At 40.0% G+C, this 24,795-nt stretch overlaps 1 protein-coding gene across 1 annotated transcript in view; it reads left to right on the top strand.

Moving 5' to 3' along the window:
* LGR4 (leucine rich repeat containing G protein-coupled receptor 4) overlaps positions 1-24,795 on the top strand; it is a 102,762-nt gene that overhangs the window by 46,224 nt on the left and 31,743 nt on the right. Inside the window, exon 2 of the mRNA XM_058688500.1 lies at positions 9,244-9,315. Within this exon, the coding sequence (XP_058544483.1) occupies positions 9,244-9,315 (72 nt within the window). The remainder of the gene's footprint in view (positions 1-9,243; positions 9,316-24,795) is intronic.

Below are 24,795 nucleotides of genomic sequence, written 5' to 3'. Positions count from 1 at the left end.
CTCTCTCTCTGCCCTTTCCCCTTCCCTCTGCACTCTGTCTCTCAAAAATAAGTGAACATGAAAAAAATTAAAAAATAAATGGAATACAGTGTGTAGTCTTTTGAGTCGGGCGTTAACTTTGTATAAGGTATTTGAGATTCATCCATGCTCCTGCTTATATAAGCAGTCTCCTTTTTGTTGCTGGGTATTATTCTATTGTATAGATACACCACAGTTTCTTTATCCACTCACCAGGTGAAGGGTATTTGGGTTGTTCCGGTTTTTGACAATTATTTATATACCTAGCATTGCTGAGTCATATGGTCATAGGCACGTGTTTATAAGAATTTGCCGGGGGCACCTGCGTGGCTCAGTCGGTTAAGTCTCCAGCTCTTGGTTTTGGCTCAGGTCATGAATCTCACAATTCATGAGTTTGTCATATGCTGGGCTCCCAGCTGAGAGCATGGACCCTGGTTGGGATTCTCTTTCTCCTCTCTCTCTCTGTCCCTCCCCTGCTTGTGTTTCTCTCTCTCTCTCTCTCTCTCAAAATAAATGAAAAAACTGAATAAACTTAAAAAGAAAAAAAAGAATCTGCTAAACTGTTTTCCAAAGTGGTGGCACCATTTTGCATTCCTACTAGCAGTATATGAGAGTTCCTCTTGCTCTGTATCCTTGTCAGCACTTGATATTTTCAGCCCTTTTTCTTTCATACTTTAGCCATCCTGATAGTTGTGTGGTGTGGTATCTTGTGATATACTTTGCGTTTCCCCACTGGCTAATGTAGAACATCTTTTTATGTGCTTTCTGCCATTGTGTCCTCTTTCGTGAAGTGTCTGTTTAAATCTTTTTGCCCACTTACAAATCTGGCTTATTTTCTTCCTGAATTTTGACAGTCCTTTCTATATTGTAGGTACAGTTCCTTGATCTTCTGTGTTTGGCAAATATTTTCTTCCAGTCTGTTTCTTATCTTTTCATTTTCTTAGCAATGACAATGTACCTTTGAAAGTCTTTAATAGAGAAATTCTAAAAGGGCCTAAGGTCGAAGTTTTAATCCAGTAGAAGAGATGATCATAAAATACATTAAACATTCTTCCCTATATCTCTTAAGGCAAAAAGTTTTCTTTCTTTTTTTTTTTTTTTTTTTTTAAGATTTGAAGTTGGTGTTTTCTCCAGCCTTTCTGTATTGTTAGGAAGATTACATACTAGGATATTCAAGTACTTTCAACAGATGAGTTTACAAGGTGGTAACTTTTCTCTGCAGTAAACTAAAATTTATTTTTAAGCGCCAATATGGGGCGTTTTAACAGACATCTTCTTAAGGACTGCAAGGCTGCAGGGAAGCAAGGTTTGGATTCTTCCCACTGGAAAACAGAGTCTTTGCATTTGAAACACCAAGGAAGGCGCTAGATAACACGGAGCCAATTTCTGCTGCCTAAAACTGTAGTAGAAATGTTGCACACGGTTTTAGAGGGGTGTCTGTTGTGACATCTAGTTGGATTCTAGCAGTGCCAAAAAAACATGTAAGGTCAGGAAAATCTCTCTGGAGCAAAATCTGAGTGAAGTACTATATAAACTGTTTTGGCCTCATTTCTGCCGTATAAAGAGCAGTATCTTCAAATATACATAGCTGCCCTGATTACTTTGGAAATGCAATAATGCATTTTTTAAAAGTTAAATTTAATTGGATGTTGCGACAAAATATAGTGATAGTAAGTGGAGAATAGAGTGATGGATTTTAATTAAAAAAGAAAAAGAAAAAAAAAAGAACTGTGAATGTATCTTTTGACACAGAAGCCTCACCATCTTAGCACTTTGCCTTGCACGTAAGTAGCTAATGTTAAATGTATCTCCTTTTGTAGGAAAATCCCTAATTAATTTTCCTTTTGGCATAGTTGCTTTCACTGACAAAGAGTTTCTCATCTCATGATGTACAGCCTGCCAAAGATAGCATCTAGATAATATGAGATGGTAATACAGCAAAACCTTGGTTTGCGAGCATAATTTGTTCTGAAAACACGCTTGTAATCCAAAGCACTTATATATCAAAGCAAACTTCAAGAACCATTGGCTCAGTTGGGATCAGGTGACATTGGGTGTCACGTACTACTTGTATTGCAAGACATCACTTGTTTATCAACTTAAAATTTATTAGAAATGTTTGCTCATCTTGGGGCACCTGGGTGGCTCAGTCAGTTAAGTGTCCGGCTTCAGCTCAGGTCATGATCTCTCGGTTCGTGAGTTCAAGCCCTGCATCAGGCTCTGTGCTGACAGCTCAGAGCCTGGAGCCAGCTTCAGACTCTGTGTCTCCCTCTTTCTCTTTGCCCCTCCCCTGCTCACGCTCTGTTTCTCTCTCTCAAAAATAAATAAACATTAAAAAAAAAAAAAAACCCAGATGTTTGTTCATCTTGCAGAACAAGTTACTTGCAGTCCAAGGTTTTACTTTTATTAAAATATATTTTCAGAGAAGTTTTTATTTTATTTTGTAAATGAAGAATCTTAGGTGCCAATAGATAAGCATGTTCAGAACTATATGATTTCAGATTTGTAAAAAATATATACCATATGTAGAAAAAAATCTATAAGGACATCCATGAAATAGGACTGTGGTTACTTCTGGCTATTAATATTGTGAATGGTTTTCTCTGTATTCAGTTTTTAAAAAATGAATGCACATGGATCACTTTTGTTATAAAAAGAAGAGTGAGAGAGGGAGAAAAAGAGATTGCTTGTCTAAAGAGACAGAATCCTTTCAGAAAAGAAGTGAACCCTTCATAAGCTTTGACTAGGATTTGGTCTTCTGTGTTTGTCAGCGCAATTGGTGGGTTAGAGAGATCTCCCCTTCAAATTTGTCCCGCCAGAGGCATCTTTCAAATTTAGTTCTAGTTTTTTTTTTTTTGTTCATACTGCATACATCTGTGACTGGAGACCTGAAATTTTTGGCTAATTACAGAAGACCCTAGAAAAGTCATTGGGATAGTATTTATTATCAACAGGTGCTCGTGGAGTTTAAAGACACAACCATTTCCTAGAGAACAACATGAAAGAACCCAGTGTTCTCTAGAACCTGTATGTTGTTTAGGGACTTTAAACCGCTGGGTAGTGTTCGAGATATCATCAACAATGTGGCAGTAGCAGCACACTTTTATCTAGTACAAACGGGAGGACTTATTCAAATTTAGATAACATTGGGTCAATCAGAGTATATTACAAATTAAATAATTCTGTGGCAGGAGGCCCAGACCCAGTGAGTATACAATGGCGGAGTCGAAGGTGGTACACGCTTGGCCATCAGCAAACAGGTTAGTCTTGCTTCTGGAGCATTTTACAGGGGTTTTAAAAAGGAACCTTGTTGAAACACGATGTTCCTTTTTACTCTGTAGATACTTTAGAAGTAGTGAATTTTATGAGGGAAAAAAAGATGAGAGTTTAACCACTGGGGAGATTTAGCAGTTTCAATTAAACAATTGTACCCTTTAAATTTTAATTTTGAAACCAGCCACTGCTAGTGTTTGAGCATTCAGCTTCCCCCCTGCCCCCCTCCTAATGAGGTAATGTGATTTTGTATTTCTGATCTCTGCGGTAAAAATTTGGGAGTATTGCATTGTGTCAGCATAATATGCCGACGTGTATTCTGTTCCAGTTGGTGTACTTGGAGAGAACTAAGTGCAAAGAAATCTGTTAGGGAACAAATATGTATAGAAAAGATACAGTCAAGCATCCCTTTAAAAGTTCTGGGTTCTGTTCACTGCTTGTCACTAAACTATGTGAAGTCATCCTAATCTTTTTGAAATTGGCTCTTGTCCTCCCTTGTCCTTCCAAAAATTTCCTATAAGAATGTAATTCCTTTTATTTCTTCTCTTTTCTTTTCTGTTTTCTTTCTCCCTCTTTCTTCTTTTCTTTTTTCTTTTTCTTTCTTTCTCTTTCTTCTTCTCTCTCTCCCCTTCTCTTCCTTACTTTCAAGTGTTTGATTAGCACCTCAATGCCTATGCCTTAACTTTTTTTTTTTTCTTTTATTTTTTTATTTTTTTTTTTAAATTTTTTTTCAATTTATTTTTGGGACAGAGAGAGACAGAGCATGAACGGGGGAGGGGCAGAGAGAGAGGGAGACACAGAATCGGAAGCAGGCTCCAGGCTCTGAGCCATCAGCCCAGAGCCTGACGCGGGGCTCGAACTCACGGACCGCGAGATCGTGACCTGGCTGAAGTCGGACGCTTAACCGACTGCGCCACCCAGGCGCCCCTTTTTTTTTTTTTCTTTTAAAATGAAGTATTTGACCTCAAAGGGCTCTTCTAGCTTAAAACTCTTTGACCCCTGGAATTCTGGAGTTTAAAGTCTAGTTTTATAGTGGGCAGGACTCCAGGTTCTAGGTCTTCTGTACCATTTAATGTTTCTCTTGTGTAAAACTGGTTTTCTCTCTGAGGAAGAAAGGCCACCAAAGGCAGTGTGCCACTTTGCCTGCTAGCTTTCACTGCACTGGGCTCAGCCAGCCAGCTTCCAGGAGCCGCAAAAACATGGATGATAGTAAGCTGATACTTTATCACTTATTTAGCTTCTTCTACGTGACTTGACATTTTCTGATCTTCATAGCAGTCTATGAGGTCTGGTTATTACTGCCTCTTTTTTTCCCAAGTGAAGTAGCTGGGACTCAGGAGAGATGAACAGCTTGCCCATGATCACACAGCTAGTCTTGTAAGTTCGTAAGTAGATCTTGGTCTGTGTGGCTGCCAACCCGTGCACTTCCAACTATGCCAGGCCAACTCCAGTTACAGCCATTGGCTCTCTCGAAATTGCCCTCAGAGATGTTTTGAGTTGGCGGTGCTCTGACCTTGTATGATTTTTGGTTTTCTATGTTAGATTTATTTTCTTCATAGCGACCCGGGATGGCAGATCACTGGGTTTAACTTCAGAGGTTACCACTATAAGGTTGTGCTGCTCATCTGAATGTCAAACCACTGATCTTAAGGTTTATCTTTTAGCTGAACATTTTCTATACAAATTTTTTAACTTACATGTTTTGATAATTCATATGGCTTGTGAGCCTGAGATGTTGGTAAGTATGGTGTAGGGCTTCCATTTGTAAATTGTTACAGTTAACTTCTCACCCCCAGCATCCTTTCCAGCCATAAGCTCTCTTGTCGGTGTTGGTGATGTCAGGTCTGGAATCTTCTCCAAGGCTTGTCTGTAGGTTGTTTATCACCATTAGCCCTCATTATTTTAAATGAGTACCCACCCACCTTATAATCTGTAACCACATGTTTCCAGAACTTCTCTGGAGATAACATCTTGTAGACTCCCCCTTCTGCTTTTTTTTTCTTTCTTATTCTCAAATGTTTTGTTTAAAACCCTGAAAATATGAGAGAAAACACCTATAAAGATATGGAACCTCTCTGGGTGTGTGGAAATTCAGAACATTGTGGAAGCTAGTGTTGCTCCTGTGTCTAAAGCTTTGAAACAAAACCTCACCACATGTTTAAAACATATTAGTTTGTAAATATAGAGTCCTACTGATTGCATTTATAGCTTACAGCAGAACTACCTGTCATGTCTTGTTACTCTGAGGGGAAAAAATGAGAGAAGTGTATAGGTGTCTGTGTTTTAAAAAATTGGAATGCTGAGAATAGTGTGGTGTAATTTCTAATTATGTGTCTTTTTATGGTGAGGCAAGTAATCAGTTTTTCTGTTACTGTGATGTTCACCTGACTTCAGGTGTGCCAAGCTTAGGGGCAACTGCATGGAGTGCCTCCTTTCGTAAAGTAATAAATTGTGGTCGTCCTTCTTTCTCCATTTATCGGAATGGCTAAAGAGCACCATAGTCGTATGATATTTTAAGGATCACTGCTTACTCAGATTATTATTTTGCCTTTCAGTGTGACTAAACGTTTTGTTGTATTCTTAAGAATGATTTCATTGGGTAAGAGCAAATAGTTTTGCAGTGGGAGTGACTCAGTGGTTTTATAATGGGAAACTAATAGTCTTTAAATTTTGTGTTATGGTAAATTTTCCAGAAACATTCCTTTTCCACAAAATGAACCTCATATAATTTCATCAGGGAGGATGGGCCCCTCCATGAAAACTACAGGAAAAGGTAAATCATAGAAGTATATAGTTTCAGGCTGGGAAGCCCCTCAGCCATTCGGTTCAGTGCTCTCATTCACAGATGAGTAAACTGAGGACCAGGATTACACAGTGGCTATTGGCAGTGTCAGGAGTTGAACCTGCTTCTTTAGAAGCACCCTATTTTGGTGCTATTTCTCCAGTAAGTTGCTTGAATGTTTATGAAAAACAAAGAGTTTCCCTTCCCCTGCCCAAGGATAATGATCACTGACTAAATTACTATCAGGGCCTGTGTTTAAAAATAATTCTTGAGGGAGGGACGCCTGGGTGGCTCAGTTGGCTGAGCATCTGACTCCTGATTCCAGCTCAGGTCATGATCCCAGGGTCATGGGATCGAGGCCCTAGTTGGGCTCTGTGCTGAGTGTGGAGTCAGCTTGGGATTCTTTCTCCCTCCTTCTGCCCCTCTCCCCTGCCTGTGTTCTCTTTCTCTCTCTCTGTCTCTGTCTCAAATAATAATAATAATAATTAATAATAATAATTCCTTGAAAAGTGTATTCATTTTGTTTTTCTCATAAGTTATCTTTAGTAGAATTTTAGTTATTTTCAATGATAAAATTTTGGAATGAGTGTGGAATTTTGGAATCCCTATGGACATAGAATTCATCTCTAGAGCAGTTTTATGCTCAAATTTTTATGAACTTTGGTTTCTCAATTCCTAAAGCTATTTATAATTCTCTCTCTCTTTTTTTTTTTTTTTTTTTTTCTAATTGTCAGGCAGAAGTTCTCTTAAGATTCACTGATGATTGTACCTAGGTCTTAGAGGCAGTATCCCTTTCCCTTTCACCCATGGTAGGATGGTGAGTTTGCTTTGTATCTTTTTTTTTTTTTTTCAAACTTTTATTTATTTAAATTCTAGTTAGTTAACATATAGTATAATACTGGTTTCAGGAATAGAATTTAGTGATTCATCACTTACATACAATACCCAGTGCTCATCATAACAAGAGCTCTCCTTAGTACCCATCACCCATTTAGCCCATCCCCTGCCCACCTCCCTCCATCAACTATCATTTTGTTCTCTATCATTAAGAGTCTCTTATGGTTTGCTTTTCCTTCTCTGTCTCTTTTTCCCTTCCTATATGTTCATCTGTTTTGTTTCTTAAATTCCACATATGAGTGAAATAATATGGTTTTTGTCTTTCTCTGACTGACTTAATTTTGCTTAGCATAATATACTCTGGCTCCATATATGTCATCACAAATGGTAAGATTTCATTCTTTTTGATGGCTGAGTAATATTTCATAGTATACATATGCCGTGATGGATTTTTGGACTCTTTCTATAGTGATGATAATGCTGTTATAAACATCGGGGTGCATGTACCCCTTTGAATCTGTAGTTTTGTATCCTTTGGCTAAATACCAACTGGTGCAACTGCTGGGTCATAAGGTAGTTCCATCTTTAACTTTCTGAGGCACCTCCACACTGTTGTCTAGAGTGACTTCACCAGTTTGCATGGCTTTGCTTTCTATCTTGACTACCACTGGAGAGAAGTAACAGGACTCATGTGATACTTGGGAAGGCTCAGTGTGCAGTTAAAATCATGGACTCTGGGATGCACATTTTCTGTTACACCATTTGTTGGGTAGCCTTGGGGAGTTCTGTACCTCAGGAAGCCCCAGTCTTCCCCATTGTAAAAGGAGATGTTATGTGTGGTCTTACCACAGTTTCAGTGTTCTCTATACCTTAGCTGCTACCGCTATTGCTGGTTTTGTGTCTGCTGTTGCCGTTATTCCTGAACCAGAAAGGTTTCCAAACTTGCCTTGGGAAGAGCTCGTAAAGAGGAATGTGAATTCCATTTCCAAATTTCAATGAATGGAAAAGATAGGGAGAAGAGATTCACCTACTTTGGTACCGAAGGTGTCATCTTATTTATTTATTTGTTTGTTTGTTTGTTTGTTTGTTTGTTTCTGAGACAGAGAGAGACAGAGCATATGTGGGGGAGGGGCAGAGAGAGGGAGACAGAATCTGAAGCAAGCACCAGGCTCCGAGCTGTCTGCACAGAGCCTGATGAGGGGCTCAAACTCAGGAACTGTGAGATCATGACCTGAGCTGAAGTCGGATGCTTAACCGACTGAGCCACCCAGGCGCCCCAGGTGTCCTCTCTTTTAAAAGAAAATTTCTCCTGACCAAATTAATAAAAGTCCTAGTGTTCTTATTGTTAGCTGATTTGGGTGTTTTATTATTAGCTGATTTCTCTTCTACCCTCATATATCAGTATGTCTAAACTAGTGATGAGGCAATCACATTTGTGAGTTTTCATGGTGAGTTTTAGAAAAGAGAGGCCTGAGGGCCCAGCCACAGATAAGAGGCAGAGGAACCTGATTTGAGGCAACTGTCCCAGTGCATGCTGGGGCTTTCCCTCTGAGACTGCCTTAACCTGTCTTTCACAGTGTCCATATTAAACAGAGTGTGGAAAGAGAAAACCAACTGAGAAGGCAGTTGCCAGGGAGGAAGGAAATGGTTAATAAAGTATTTTTTAGCTGTTTGAATGTAGTTAATTGTCGAGTTGTATCATCAAGTGAGTTCTCTCCTTTCTGCTGCTTCTTTGAGGAAAAACTGTAAATGGACAGCATACCTGTCATGTAAGCACATGTCTCTAGGCTGCATCTCTTCGTAGGCTAAAAATTAAATCCCCTTACAGCTATTACCTGGAGGACTTTTATAGGTTTTGCAGAAAAGATGCCTGGAATACAGACAGCTAGGACCTGTTTTATTGTCCCTGACAGTGACTTAAGAAGCCACCTATGCCTGCAAATCTTTTATCATGCCCTGGGGTATTCATTTGTTTATTTTTATCAGGTACAGCATTTGAATACCAGAGCACTGGGAAGTCAAACTGGCCCAGTCGTAGGTAGTTTGAGGCATTTTTCTTTTCTTTTTTCTTTCTGTTTTCTTTTTTCTTTTCTCAACCATATTTGAAGAGGGAAAGGAAAATCCAGGACCTGGGTACATTTCTAAATTATGGGACATCATTTATAATAAAAGATTTAACTTTCTATTTGGAAGCCAAATTAGGATTGTCCCTATGTCTGTCTTGTGTGCTCATTTTTCTTTACAGAATGTCAGCAGCTAATTATTTTTCTGAGTTGAGTTCTTTAAGTCTAGTATCACTTAGTAAAAAATGTTCTTAATTTTATGTTTTCCAGGGATATCAGTATGAACAACATTACTCAATTACCAGAAGACGCATTTAAGAACTTTCCTTTTCTAGAGGAGCTGTAAGTAATATTTTGAGAAATATGTTTTATTTGTGTTTTTGTTTCCCCATTCTCTTTGGAAGCTCTTACAAAAGAGATAGTCTAATGTTTCTTAGGGAACATTCAGATTAGCTCAGTTTCAGTGAGCTTTGTGTGCAGAGGAAATCATGTTGTTTTCGGGGAAACAAACTTGATTTTTTTAAGCAGTGTAATTGCTGAAGTTATTTTTGAAAGCCAGAACTAAAAATGTTACTTTCATAGGAATTTTTTGCTGCAATTATTATAACCATGAATGCTACAGTGACACAAGTTAATTACAGTGTTATCCTGAGATAACAAGGCTGGGGTAATTACCATTGTTGCCAAAGGAGTTGCTGTATGGGTAACACAACCATAAAAAATAATACAAGGCGTTTTAGGGTCATGATGCAGGAGACAATATTGTTGGGAGCGAGCAGAAAACTGAGTGTGGGTCCCCTTGGACATTTGTGCATGACCTTTGGGGATTGGTTGAAGGCATGGAACATCATCCCAGTCGCTTAGAACACCTTTAAGAGTGTTTCTGGACTTGTCAGCTGCAGCTCACGTTTCCAGTTTAACAGTTGACATTGTGGAAAATTTCTTTCCATCTGTTTTAACCTCCATTTCGTTTTGCTTTTCAGACTTTTTTTTAAAGTTTATGATAAAAATAGGCACTACTACATTTTAAAGTAATTGGAAACTATATAATAGGAATCCAGGTGAAAAATAAAATCAGATCTGAATCAGTTAAATATAGGTTTTTAATGGCCAGGCTAATGGATTATGTAATACATGTAGGTAAGAAGGGGACAGCTTGATACTAAGAACATCAAAGAGATACAGCCCTGAAGGAATCTAAATTCATATTACAGATTGTATCCTACAGCCCAGCTGTTGAGTGTTAGATCCGAGTCTGCGAGTGTCTCCTATCTTAGCTCAGCCTCTCCCCCAACATGGGGAAAAGGAATCAAATATAAGCCATGCAGGTTATGTGTGCTCCCTTGCTTCTGACAAAAGCATTGAAATAGCAGATAAGGATTTAATAAAGTTTTGGAGAAATTTTTCTTCCCACACTACTTAGCTGAACACAGTGTTCCCACAGCAAAAATTGAACAGAGATCATTTGCCACTTCTAAGCTTGTGAACTGGGTCAAGTTATTTAACCTCCCTCTGCTCAGTTTCTTTGTCTATAAGGTACAGATAGCAACAGTCCTCCCTCTGGTGAAGACAGAATGAATTAATAGATGTTGAATGCTTAGGACAGTGCATGAAAGAGAGCAAGTGTTGTGTAAATAATAGCGAGTATTTATTTTACTATTTAAAGTGCATACAAAAAAGCAGTGGAATGTATAATACTAAATGTTATCTTTGGGGAAAAGAATTAAGCGTGAACATTAATTATTTTGTAACGTTATTCATTTATTTTATTGAGATATAGTTGACCAGTAACATACTAGTTTCAGGTATACAATGTAATAATTTAATATTTGTATATATTATGAAATGATCACCACAATAAGTCTAGTTAACATTCACCATTAGTTACACATTTTTTCTTATGATGAGAACTTTTTTAAGATTTACTCAGCAACTTTCAAATACACAATACAGTATTATTAACTATATTCAGTGTGCTGTACCTTAAATCTCCATGACTTATTTTTTTTATAACCAGAAGTTGGTACTTTTTTTTAATAACTTAGTGAAAATATTGAAGTTTCTTTATTTTTTTTAAATGTTTTTATTTATTTTTGAGAAAGACAGAGCATGAGTGAGGGAGGGGCAGAGAGAGAGGGAGACATGGGATCTGAAGCAGGCTCCAGGCCCTGAGCTGTCAGCACAGAGTCCGATGTAGGGCTCGAACCCACGAACCGTGAGATCATGACCTGAGCCGAAGTCAGACACTTAACTGACTGAGCCACTCAGACTTCCCTGGAAGTTGGTACTTTTTGACCCTCTTCACCCATTTTGCCTACCCAACTCCCTAATTATTCATTTTTTAATTAAAATTTTAAATTAAAAAGGAGTGAACTGTGTATTTGAAGCCCCCACCTCCTTGCTCAAGGTTTTAAAAGATGCTTCGCTTATTTGTTCTCATTTGTTATTGATGTATTTATAAATACATATGTATATATTACATAAATATATTTATTTATAAAGTTTTAGACTTTAGGATTAGTCTCCCTTTACAGGAGTAATTATGCAATGAAAGGACATTTGCAGGTGGTTGTCCATCCATTTTATAATCACTGTGTGATGTGTGATGCACCAGATAGAAATGGACAAGTTCTCTTTGCTCTGGGTGGGGCGATTGGGTACCAACCATCTTTGTTGATGCCTCAGATGGCCAATTGCACTCTGAGGGATTTTGTAATGAGGGCCTGGATATGGAATCAAACCTGCTTAGTCTCTGCTTTGTGAAGTTCACATCTTGGATTTCTTAAAACCTCACATGTCAAGCTCATGAATTCTATCAGTTGAGACTTTTCATTGGAACCAAATTGAATTTGAATGCTAGTTCTTTGCAGGTAGGTCACGTTCTCTCCATACTCTGCTTTGGCAGTGATGGAGCCCATCAAATCAAGCCAGCACATCTCCAAATACTGGATGGGATTTCAAAAATGAATTCAGTTGGGAAAGCTGATGGTTATTTTTAAAGAATACTGCAATATAGTCTTTAATACTCTGGGAATAACTTCAGGCATTTAAAGGAATTATTTTCCATGTTAATAAAACCATGGTAAAAAAGCCCATTTCTTTCCTTATAAAACACTGTAGTTGATTTTGACATTCCAAAATGATGCTGCCACAACTATTGTAATATTTCATAAACAGTGTAACCATTTATTCAGAAGTCATCTGGAAGTCATTTAAACGTGATTGTGAAGCTGAAGTGCCCTGAGTAGAAATGAATGATTTACTAAAGTTTTTTGTTTTTTTTTTTTTTTTTTCCATTATAGTTAATGAGGTACACTTTACAAGATGTGACTGGGTTGGCTAAATTTTATATGATAATCCAGAATGCTTGGAGTGTTGGGTGGAATCACTTCCCAACAATACAGAAAAAGTGTTTATAGATATTAAACATTTAATTATTCTTCCAATAAACCCTGAATCCTGCTCTGTGCCAGGTACTCTGGTAGGTACCGGGGGTACAGAGACAAGGAAGGACGGTCTTTGTCCTTGAGTTGACAGTCTGTCTATAGCTGTGTTGCCCAAAACCATAGCCATAGGCCATAGGTGACTATTGAGTTTTAGATTTAAAATAATTAAAATTGAATTAAAAAATCCAGTTCCTTAGTTAAACTAACCATCGTTCAAGTACTCAGTAGCCACTTGTGGCTAGTGACTATTGTATTCGACAGCACAGATACTAGAACATTCCTAACGCTGCAGAAAATTCAACTGTACGACATTCGTCTAGGGGAAGGTATGGGACTACCACTTGGTACGGTGTGATGAAGGGTTTTAACGGAATATGTGCAAGGTCAGTGAAAACCTAAAGTATTGTATTCCCTTGAGACTGTAGGATTTGGGGAAGGCTTCCTAGAATGGCTTCAGCAGAGTTTTGAAGGACACCTAGGAATTATCAGATGGGGATAAGGATGGGTAGTAAGACTGCTCCAGAAAGAACCTGATAGCAGGTGCACAGACACAGAAGTAGACATTTCAGACATTTCAGAAGTGTTAAAACACAGTTATTCCTATTGAAACATAGAGAAATTTGAAATACTGAAAGATGGAGAAGTGTCACGATATGAGGCCAGATCATAAAGTGATGTTTTAAGCTGAGTTTAGACTTAATCCTGAAGGAACTGAATTGGATATGAGAGTGAGCAGTAGGGAGGAGACTAGGATTTTTGCCCTGAATGACTGGATGCCATTCACTGATGTCCCCCCCACACTCCGGTCTCTGAGCATACAAAAACATATTCAATTCAATACCTACAATATCTGAAACCTTGGGACTGTCTCTTGATTTTTGTGCCTTAGTTTCCCTACTCTTTAACATGGAACTCCTCACAGTAGTATTGTAAAGGGAAAATGGGGTAATTTATGTAAAGGTGCTTTGTGACCGTAAAGTGCTACGTCCACAGGAGTAAGGTAAATTTCACTAATCCTTGTACACATTTGCAGTCTTTGTTTTCCCGATTTTCTTGACTTTAGGGAGAGGTTATTTTGCTTGCGGATGGAAGTTGGAATGGGTCAATATAGATTTTTGTTAGCAATGCCAAAGGAAAGCCAGAATTCTTAGAAAATATTCATTTAGCATCCACAGAATCTAGTCCAATGTGATGCTGGCACAACTATTTCTGACTTTCCTTGAGACCTACAGAGCATTGGTAGGCATCTGGGGAATGTCTGAAATGTGGAGCTGTGAAAATGATTTAATTAGAATCAACAGAAGGGATATCCAACTGCTTTTCCATAGGCTACCATGGATGTTACTTTGAGTTTAGATGTTGCAATAGCAGTAGAAACCATTGCCAGCTTTGGCACTTGTACAGTTTATTGTTTAATGCATACTAGAAGATGAGGATAATTCCATTGGTTTCAAAATATACTTTGGCTTTAGAAGACTCACAGTGCTAAAATAAAACTTGGGTCTCTGTGTCCTAATTCAAGTCTGCTCATCATTTTTTTCATCTTTAGGGCAATTAATTCTAAATTAAGGCATTACTTTATAAAAGAGGACTAGTGAATGATTCGAACAGGGAGATTTCAAATCAGATACAAACAGAGTGGATCAAAACTAAATAGTTTTAAATAGTTTAATTTGGCCAGTACTTGCATATAGAACATATTTATATATATACATACACATACATAACATTTCAGACTTACAAAATATTGCAAGCATAAAGAATTTTCACACATACCATTACTCAGATTCTCCAAATGTTAACATTTTTCTCTCCATACACACACACATACACACACACACTATGAAATCTAAAATATATGTACATTTTTTCCCGAACCATTTGAGAGTAAGTTGCGGTTATAATTCCTCTTTACCACTAAATATTGCATCGTTATTCCAAAAAAACTCGAAGAATCCATTTAAGTAACTGCAGTACGGTGTCCAAACTCAGAAAAATAGTGTTGGTACGTATTATCATCTGATCTGTAATTTTCATTCACATTTAATGGCTGTCCCATAGATAATTCTCTATAGAAGAAGAAAAATAAAATTCTGGTCCAGCATACAATCTGGAGCCACCAGTTGGACCTTGCTATGTCTTGATAATTTATTCTGTTTCGAAAACTATTCCCACCCCCCACCCCCCAGAAAAAGTAAAATAGTTTCTCAGTTGCTCTGGTGATGTTTGATAGTTAAAAATACTCAATTCTTGGGGCGCCTGGGTGGCGCAGTCGGTTAAGCGTCCGACTTCAGCCAGGTCACGATCTCGCGGTCCGTGAGTTCGAGCCCCGCATCAGGCTCTGGGCTGATGGCTCGGAGCCTGGAGCCTGCTTCCGATTCTGTGTCTCCCTCTCTCTCTGCCCCTCCCCCGTTCATGCTCTGTCTCTCTCTGTCCCAAAAATAAATTAAAAACGTTGGAAAAAAAAAAATTTAAAAAAAAAAAAAAATACTCAATTCTTGGGAGCATTCTCTTGTTCCACTTTATAGTGCTCTGTTGGGATGATTTGTGAGCAAAGACCACTGCCCTTACTGTTGAGAAGTACACAGTGAGCTCACAGAGGGGCACTGCTTGTCTGGTTCATGTTAGTTCCTGTGTGTCATTAGGGGAGCTCTCAGATTAGGAAGTAAGGGTGTAAAAAGATAAATGGGAGCAGAGTTTATACCAATTTTACCTGCTATGTATTGGAGAGCCACCCCCGCCCCCAGAACAGACATTGTTTTGTTTTAATTCATATAACATTGAGCTATATTCAGTCCCACCTTGCTGATGAGGAAGCTGAGGTTTTCTGCAGAGTGATTGAGTAACTTGCCCAAGGTTACATAGCATATTAGTAATAGACCTGGTTTTAATCCCAGTCTATGGTCCTGTAGATGTGGAGAGGATGGGGAAAGACATGTAAGACAGTTTACTAATTCAACGAACTTTTGTTAGGTAAAGCACTGTGTTCAGTGTTGGATTAAATGGGATCTTTACTTTCAAGAGGGATGGATGGTGTAAGAGTTTTGGGAGTTCAGAGGCTAAAGGAATTTCTACTTATTAAGAAAGATTAGGGAAGACCTCACCAAGAGTTGGTATTTCTAGAGAGTCCTGAGGGATGGTAGGTTAATTCATGAGGAGATGTGGAAGAAGGAGTGTACGAAAAGATCTAGAGCCTGGTGTCTTTAGAAAAGATATAAAGGCTGGTGGTAGGAATGGTCTGGTGTCTGGTTGGGTTGTAGTGTTGAGTTCCTGAAAGGAAGTTATGGGAAAGAAACCTAGAAAGGAGTCTGAGGCCAGACTTTCAGCTCCAGTCCTGAGCCTCTTTCCTGGCAGACTAACAAGGAATTTCAACTTTTGAGTGACTATTGAAGTGTTTCGAGCTAAGAAATAACTTGACCGAATAGGACCTTCAGTAAAGGTAATTCCATAGCAGACAGTAGGATATTTGGGATTGAGAAATTGCAGGGAGACACTTGAAGCAACACATGTTGCTACCGGCAACAGTCCAGCTGCGAATTATGGGAATTTGAACTAGGGCAGATGAGAGGCAATGAGAGAGAGGAGGGGATATCTGCAAAAGAAGGAAATAGAATCAGGAAGACGTATCAGCTGGCATGATGAAGGAAGGTGATGTCCAGAACACTTTCATTTAGGATTACCAGGAGTCTGGTGTGTTTTGATAAAAATACAGACATACAGACAATACAGAAAGAGAAATTGTTTTGGAAGAGAAGCTATTATTCTTCAATATACATATGGAATTTTGATGGGATACAGGTAGGGGCCTCTGGAAATATAGGTGTGAAGCCCAGAAGAGAGATTCGTGGGTATAGATTATAGAATTAGAGTATTATGGGTATATATTTGGGAGTCTTTTATTGTAAGGTGATTACTGGAAACATGAGATTGAAAGAGCTTGCCAAGAGAGAGAGGGTAAAAGAAAAGGGAAGGAAGCCAAAGACAACTCCTTGGGAAACACTTGAATCCGGGTGTGGGAAGAAGACCAAGTGCCAGAGGAGCAGGAGAACTAGGGCAGAACTGTGCCCCAGGAGCTGTGGGAGGAGAGATTTTTCACAAGAAATGAGGGATCAACATTGACAGGCTGGAGAAAGGTGCCTGTGGCCAGATAGGGACAAAAGGCCTTGAATCTAAGTTTTTTTAAAGAATCATTTCAGTAGGGTTACTTTGGGGTAAAGACATGCATCATGAGGCAGACATTCGGGGACTGCTACTAGGTGGTTTCTGGTTTGGGGAGAGTAGTGAAAGCTTGGAATATGTGCTGTATTTGACAGGAGTCCCCAGAGCTTAAGAGACAGAAACCCAGCTGAGACACAATAGAGGATTTATTGTTTCATGTAGAACTAGAAAGTCCAGAGGTGGAGTTGGCTTTAGACAGTACCTGATCTCAAGGTTTTAAAGATATGAGAGTTTTCTCATGCTCTCCATTTCTTAGCTTTGATTGTCTCTAATTTCGTGTTTTGGCTTCATTCTTTCCTGTTGGAAATAGCTGGTCTCCATATGGTGCGAAATCAAATGTTTGGTAGCTCTAAGCACCTCTTTGCATCTTGAGATCTAAAATGGGTATCTAAAGGCTTCCTCGCAGCTTCCAGCAGAAAATTCCAAGGAGGACTCTGGTTGGCCAGACTTAACCTCACGTGCCTGTCCTTGAACCAGTTGTCATTCTGTTTAGAATGCCATGGTCCAATCTGGGTCATGGATTCATCCCCACCCACTGGGGCTACTTGAGGTGGAGAATCCTCTCAAAGGAAGCAGAGGGGGGAAGGAAGACTAGTTATCTCAGCCCACTAGAATCTAGTAACTAGACACATTGTAGGAAATGTTTAATTGGGTCCATCTGAAATGAACAAAGAATTGGCAAAGAGTATAGAAAAGTCTCAGTTAAAGCCTAGATAATATTAATGTATAGTGGAACCAATGGGCCCTGTAACTTTGCCCTGTAGTGATTAGCAGTTTAGAAGTGGAGGTGATGAAACATGGGGTGAACTCAAATTTGGGGGTTAAGTCAGGATTTCATAGGGGACTAGGGGAAATCAAGCAGGAGAATTAAGCAGTTCATTGTTAAAAGGTTTGACTTAGGATTCAGAAAGCATAGAGAGGCAACTGAAACCACAGTTTGCTGGTTCATTTATTTATTTCATGTATTTATTTTAATCAAAGCTAATTATTCTTTGAAAATAATAGTGACTATAAGTAAGTGAACACGTATTTGATTTTCTACTAGCATAATTTAATTTTCCAGCAAGGAAATAGGCTAAGTTATTTCTTCCATGTATTGTCCACTCTTCGTCAAACCATGCTTGTTTAATATATTATTATATGCTTTAGTACAACCTTTAATTCATAATTTGTTTATTGTTTTTCCCTAATAGGTATTTTTACTACTTCTTAATTTAGACTATAGGTTTGAAATTGTTTTTTCAATGTTTCTTTTTCAGAGAGAGAAAATGAGAGCGTGAGACTGAGCGGGGTAGGGGCAGAGAGGGAATCCAAGCAGGCTCTGTGCTGTCAGCACAGTAGGCTCTGCTGACAGCACAGAGCCTGATGTGGGGCTTGAGCACACACACCGTGAGATCATGACCTGAGTCAAAATCAAGAGTCAGGTGCTTAACCGACTGGGCCACCCAGGCACCCCCTGGCCTATACATTTGTAACAAAGAAAATAATGTTGGAGGTGCTGGAAAGTCTATATCACAGACACACTTAGCTTTTTAAGAAAATGATCATAAAATTAATGGTTACTCGATTTTTAAAATCTGAATACATAGAAAGATAAGGGAGGAAAAAGTAAACACCCACTATCTCAAACACAAATGGCTTAAACACATAAGGTGTCTACACACACACACACACACACACACACACACACACACACAAAACTATGGAACTATTATGGTGCATCACAGAGTCAACAGGGACGTAGGCCCTGATACTCTGCCCTTCTCATTGTATAGCTATCATGTCAAGATCACAAAACAGCTGTCTACTTAAGCTGTAGCCATCATGACCCAGTTCTCAGCAACAGGAAAGATGAAGGAGGAAAGAAAGAGGGGGATATCTCTCAAAAGTCAGCTTCAAGAAGCCATCTTAAACCCTCTATACAATACTTCTGCTCACATCTCATTGGCTAGAACTTAGTCAAATGGGCACACCTAAGAATAGGATGCTGGAAAGTATGGCTTTTGAACTAAGCATATTGTCTGAACCAAAATCAGAATTCTATTACTAGGTAAGAAAGGAAGAGTGGTTATTGGTTAGGCAATTAGTTAAAGTCCTTTGGTTACAAGAAACAAATTCAATTCAACATAGCTTCAACAGTAAGTAAACGTGTTATCTTATATAATAAGAAGACCTCCAGGGGCGCTTGGGTGGCTCAGTCGGTTAAGCGTCCAACTTCGGCTTGGGTCACGATTTCACAGTTTGTGAGTTTGAGCCCCATGTTGGGCTCTGTGCTGACACCTCAGAGCCTAGAGCCTGCTTCGGATTCTGTGTCTCCTCCTCTCTCTGCCCCTCCCATGCTCATGCTCTGTTTCTCCCTGTCAATAATAAATAAATGTAAAAAAAAAAAAAAATTAAGAAAAAAAAAAAAAAAAAAAAAGAAGATGACCTCCATAACAGGATGGTAGAACTCTTCTAGGGATAGTTGATGGAGTTAAGTCACATCCTCAAGAACCCAGATTCTTTCTGTCTTCCTAGTCTGTTCCTTCAGTAAGGGCAGCACCATAGTTGCAGTTGCTTCACTTGGTATGTTTAGACATTATGGCATCCAGAAAGAGAAGAGAGTCACTCGTTCCATTGCATCCCCATTTAGGAAGAATGTTACCTTTCCCAGAAAGCCCAGCAGACTTCCTATAACCAGAGCTGGGGTCGCAGATCCAGCCCTAAGCCAGTCACGGGAATGGGATCAGCATGACTGGTTAAAACCAATCAATAATTTACTCATGGAGCAGCGTCATGTGAAGGAGGTGGTGTTGGAACAATCCCAGGCTCAGCCAGGAAGGCATGAATGAGTATTCGACAGGTGCGGTTCCTCCCTCTCCTCTTCACATCTTACCCACTTCATAGGGTCCATTTCCATCCCTTTCTGCCATAGGAAGCTTTCCTTGGTCTTTCTTTTCCAAGTTCCTCTTGCACTTTCTTTGCGCCTCACCATGTCATGCTGGATTGAGCGCCCTGTTATTTTGTGCTCAAGGTGTGTCAGTGTGTACTTATCTCTTCAACCCCTGTGACTTTTCTCTAAGGGCAGGGCCTGCCATGATACACTTCTCCTATATGACCTGGTAAAGGTAACCACGTTTTTGAACTAGAAATTGAGGTAGGGGTGAAGATAAAGGGTTTCTTCTTATTTTGAACTTCTTGATGTCAGAAACCTTATCAGACTATATAAAAACTAAATTTGAGGTTTTGTGTTTAATGAATTATCCTTGTTTAAAAGAAATGAAATGAGAAGTGTCTTGGGAAAGCTCATTACTTACTTTGCCAAACCTACGGTGATTGGGCTGTAGTAAAAGGTCAATATTTATTGGTAGATGCTGCTGTAAAACTTTTTAAAAGTTGTAACATATTTCCTCACATGGGTAGATATTGCATGTTTACTGCCAGAGGTTGTCAGGATAACTTTGCTCAGGAAATGTAACCATTGCCAGGGTTTTATTGATTTACCTATAATATATGTAGGTATACTCAAATAGATATATGAAATAACTTTCCCCTTTTCTGTGAAGGAAGTCTACTTTAAAAACCTTGGGAGTTTCTCTAATAAGGGTTCTTAATACATGTATATTCTTAAAACATATTCAGTTTTTAATGCACTTACATAAAAGTTATATGAACATGTAGGTGGAGAAATAGGGTAAGCAAAACACTGTTAGCTGACTCAGGACTCGCTGATACATGGTATCAGGTGAGGTTTATTTAACCTTGATGGGAAGAATGTCCAAGGGGAGCTATTTAGTTGTCAGCCCTGTCTATTTACTAAGAAAATAACTGCATCCTTTGGTTCTCCTAAAGTCATTCACAGAAACTAACAAAAAGCAACATTGTTCTATTTCTGGAATGTACATTATTTTCCTTTATTTACATTGTTTTATTTCTAGGATTCACATTATTTAGCTGTGCTATAGGGCCTTGGGCAAGACACTAAGGAAACAGAGGCACTTTGTTTTATTTTTTTTTTAAATTTTTATTTTTTTTAACGTTTATTTATTTTTGAGACAGAGAGAGACAGAGCATGAATGGGGGAGGGTCAGAGAGAGGGAGACACAGAATCTGAAACAGGCTCCAGGCTCTGAGCTGTCAGCACTCAGAGCCCGACGTGGGGCTCAAACTCACGGACCGTGAGATCATGACCTGAGCTGAAGTTGGCCGCTTAACCGACTGAGCCACCCAGGCGCCCCAGCACTTTGTTTTAAAGACAACAGTAGGGGATGGTGTTAACAAGGGCCAATATGGTAGGGTAATGGAAGGAAGAGGGCTACAGTAATGTTCCTTTTGTCACTGTGCGGTGATACTGAATATCCATACCTGGAAACTGATGTACCTCCTGAGATCCTCGCTTTTCACAGGACGCCGCAGAGTTCCCAGCACATAGTAGGGCTTTAACACATAAATAAATACATGGTTAAGGGCTTATAACAGAGGTATGCATTATAATGGTTTTTGCTTTTACTTGAAAATGGTAACCAACATTTTAGAACCTGCTGATTTCAAATTATATTTCATAAGAGAATGTCACTTAACCTCCCGTTAGATGCTTCCCTGGGCCATACTTGTCCAGCTCATTTTCTTTTAAGGTTTGTTTGTTTGTTTAAAGCACGTGAACAGGGGAGAGGGAGAGAGAGAATCTCACACAGGCTCCATGCTGTCAGCACAGAGCCTGACCTGGGGCTCGAACCCATGAACCACGAGATCATGACCTAAGCCAAAAATCAAGAGTCAGACACTTCATCTACTGAGCCACCCCGGCGCCACTTGCCCAGCTCCATTTTGAGCTAGAAATGCCTCCTCTGGAGGTAGTGTCACGGGCTGGTGGTTGTGCCTGTCATACTTTGCGGGTAGTGTAACGTAGTGCTGATCCACCCACTTGAGAGAATTTAATGGCATTGAGGGAGAGGCAGCCTGGATGGATTTGGGTATAGTGTGTGGTAGTTCGTGTGTGTGGCTTCGGATGGAGACCTGTTGGGTGGGAACATGCAGGTATGGGACGAAGTTATGAGGGGCGACAGAAGATGTTGGTGTGGGGGTAGGTGAATATCACTGAGAAGGGGAGAGTGGTGCTCAAAGGACCTTTTTGTGGGAACTGGATAGGAGTGTAATGCCGGGCCATCTGGTAGCCACCTCTGCAAAAAGAAGGTAGGCACATGATTGTGCCACCCCATCCTGCCTCATCCTCCACTCCCCAACTTCCCCATCATGTGGTACAGAAATTGTCGTGAGTAAAGCTCTCTGTTGTTTGTGTGCAAGCGTGCTTCCCACCCGGGCCTTACTGCTGCAGTTGCTTTGACTCCTGCTTTCTCCACCCCAGACTCCTCACAACAGCTGCTGGAAGCTACTGAGCCCTCATCAGCCCTCCTCCCGGCTCCGTACATATGTGTAGTCATCAGTGTGTATATTGTAGTCCTTAGTCCACTGGTCCTTGGCCAGAATTCCAGCCAAATGGCTACAGTGAAATTTCTGTAATAGGCTGGAAGAAACCTAAATCCAGGCATTTCTTAAGAGAACTAGCACCAACTGGTTTATTATCTTTTTCACACTTGCCTCTCTTCTTTCTTTAAGTTGCCTCCCAAGTGAAGAAACCTGTCTTAATCAGCACAATTCATGAAAGTGTGAACCCTCCGGCACAGATTACCTACTGAAATGTGGCCTCCTTGTTCATACACACCATTGACCGGTGCCCATTTCACCAGTGCTGTTCCTGCTTCCCTCGCTGGGATGGGTGGCAGATAGAAAATATCATGTAGCACATGGATTAAGAAGAGAGGATATAATTGAAAACTCTGGCTTCCCCTGGAAAGAGGCCCTCATGTGAATCCATGGACCTTATGAATAATAAATGCACACAAAACAGATTCATAAAGACACTACACACTGAGCTGCTTGTATCCTGTTTCCTGGAATGGTTCCAAATCCAGTGGGAGAGCGGAAGTCTCATGGCTTGCCCTTTCCCTCTCCTCCACCCTTTCTCTGTCTCTCCCCTCCCTGTCTTTGCTCTCTCTGCTTCTCAGACTGTTGTAACAAGCAGCATAAATAGGAGTTGCCTTGAGGTAGACTGTGTCCCCATTTGAAGTCCTGCTAGACTTGTTTTAATTTTGTGTGATCATGTGCACAACCCAGAGTGCATGGAGATAATACTGTTGACCAGTGGACAGGTGTTCCCATGTTTAAGGTCTGCCCTCCCCTTCCCTAAGAAAATGTACTCCCAGAATATGTTAAGAAAGAACATTGTTGCCATGGCACTTTAAGATCTTGCCAAGTAGTTATTTCTTGTCTGGGAGGGTGAAGGGCAGTAGGGGAGCAGAAATTAAACAAGAGAAAACATGCAGAAAAGTAAAGATAAACAGTAAGCTTTCCCCGCTCTTTAAGGAGCAATTGAATCCAGAGCCCTACTGGGGCTTAGCTGAGGCATTACGGCAAATACCAAGTGTCTGCTACACATAGGGTCCCGTGTGAGAGAATACAAAAGGAATATGACTTGGTCCCTGCCCATAAGGGACATATAATACAACTGTAGGAGGTGTAACAAGTTCATAGTAACTAGAGGCAAAATAAGATGTGCCCAATGAGAGCTTTGTTTAAGTACCGGTGGAATCAAAGGAAGCTGATATCATGATGGTTTCATATTTGTGGTAGTATCCAACTTGGACAGTGATGATGAGTAATGTTTCACTTGGCAGAGGCTGGAGTCAGGGTATTTCAGGCAAAGGAAGTGTCATGAGCGAAGAGTCGGAGGTGGAGAAGCATGGTGTGCTAAATTATAGGACACGGGGAACATTGGAGAATAAGGTAAGAAAGGAAGAGGGGATCCAGAATGAAGTTCCAGCTAAGTCAGCAGGGAAAAAAGCCTTTTGGAAAATGCTCAGAGTTGAGCTTTTTTAAGATTTAGCTCTCACAGTATTATAATTAAGTGGTTGAGGAGGAGTCTTGTAGAGGTTCATGGCGGTAATCCAGTGGAAGGTGGGGGGGAATTAAGGGCTTAGACTCAGGTGACAGCAGGAAGAATACAAGAGTGGATAGGTTGAAACCTTGCAGTGAGGCTTTCTGGTCTTTGGAGATGGGAGCTAGAGGTGCAGAAGGGAAGGAACTGATGCCTGGGACACTGTACCCTTAGCATGCAGAAAATTTTACCATGTTCACCATTCTGTTCACCCTAATGATTTTCCCCCTTAGGTCTTCACAGCCATCAGAAGAATAGTGTAAAAAAAAAAAAATTACATATTTTGTATATACACACACATACATATATATACATATCCTCATTTACCACATTTAATTAATTTTAATTGGCTTTGTTATTGTTAAATATTAAATTTAGCAAATTAAAAAGGTTTTCTGGAGCCGGACAGCAGGTCCTCAGGAAGTGAGGCATTGAGGAAACTGTTGGGTCTGGTACAGACAAACCCAGGTGTAGAATAGGGAAGGAACTGGTCTTGGCTAGTTGAGGGCCATCAGTGACTCTTCAAGACCAGCCACCTCTTTTTCCTTGAGAGTTGCATTAAAGGAAGCACAACCAAGAATACTATCTATCCTAAATAAAGTCTCAGTGAGTTTCGGGTCTGTCCATACCCTGGGGTACTCAGGGATCCATCGTTCCCCTCCTTTCCACTGGTCATCTTTAGCTATGGGAAGGATGACACTGTTGGTCTGTTGGAAATTCATCCGTAGTCATAGTTCTGAGCTCCTAAAGCCACAGTCCCTGCTTGTGAGCTCCAGTCTACTGGGGGAGAGCTGTTGATACTCAGAACAAGGCTATTGCCCAAGTCCGCCCTGTTCCACCTCTCTGGGAATTATTTCCCAACCTTTTGGTGACACACCAGAGGCATTGACATGACTAAGCCCTGGAGCCAGCCAGGGAAGAACTGGGATGCTGGCTCCTCCACTTCTCATCTGTGTGACTTATGCCCAGTCACCTAACCTCTCAGGGACTCTGAGAAGCAAGGCCATAGTAATGAAATGACTAACAGAGAAGAAGGTCTGTAAACCATGTATCTCAGTGTTTGTGACTGTTGTGGGCTCATGACATAGGTTTTTGTTCTTCCAGAGTTTTGGGGAACTTTGTCCCTAACCCTGTCACTTAATTTACTTTGCTTGCTTCCGGATCTGAGGTTTTGGACATGAAGCC

This window comes from Neofelis nebulosa, chromosome 10 (assembly GCF_028018385.1).
Source record: "Neofelis nebulosa isolate mNeoNeb1 chromosome 10, mNeoNeb1.pri, whole genome shotgun sequence".
Lineage (NCBI taxonomy): Eukaryota > Metazoa > Chordata > Mammalia > Carnivora > Felidae > Neofelis > Neofelis nebulosa.
The sequence above is the reverse complement of the archived record's forward strand: the minus strand, read 5'-3'. Positions and strand labels throughout refer to the sequence as shown.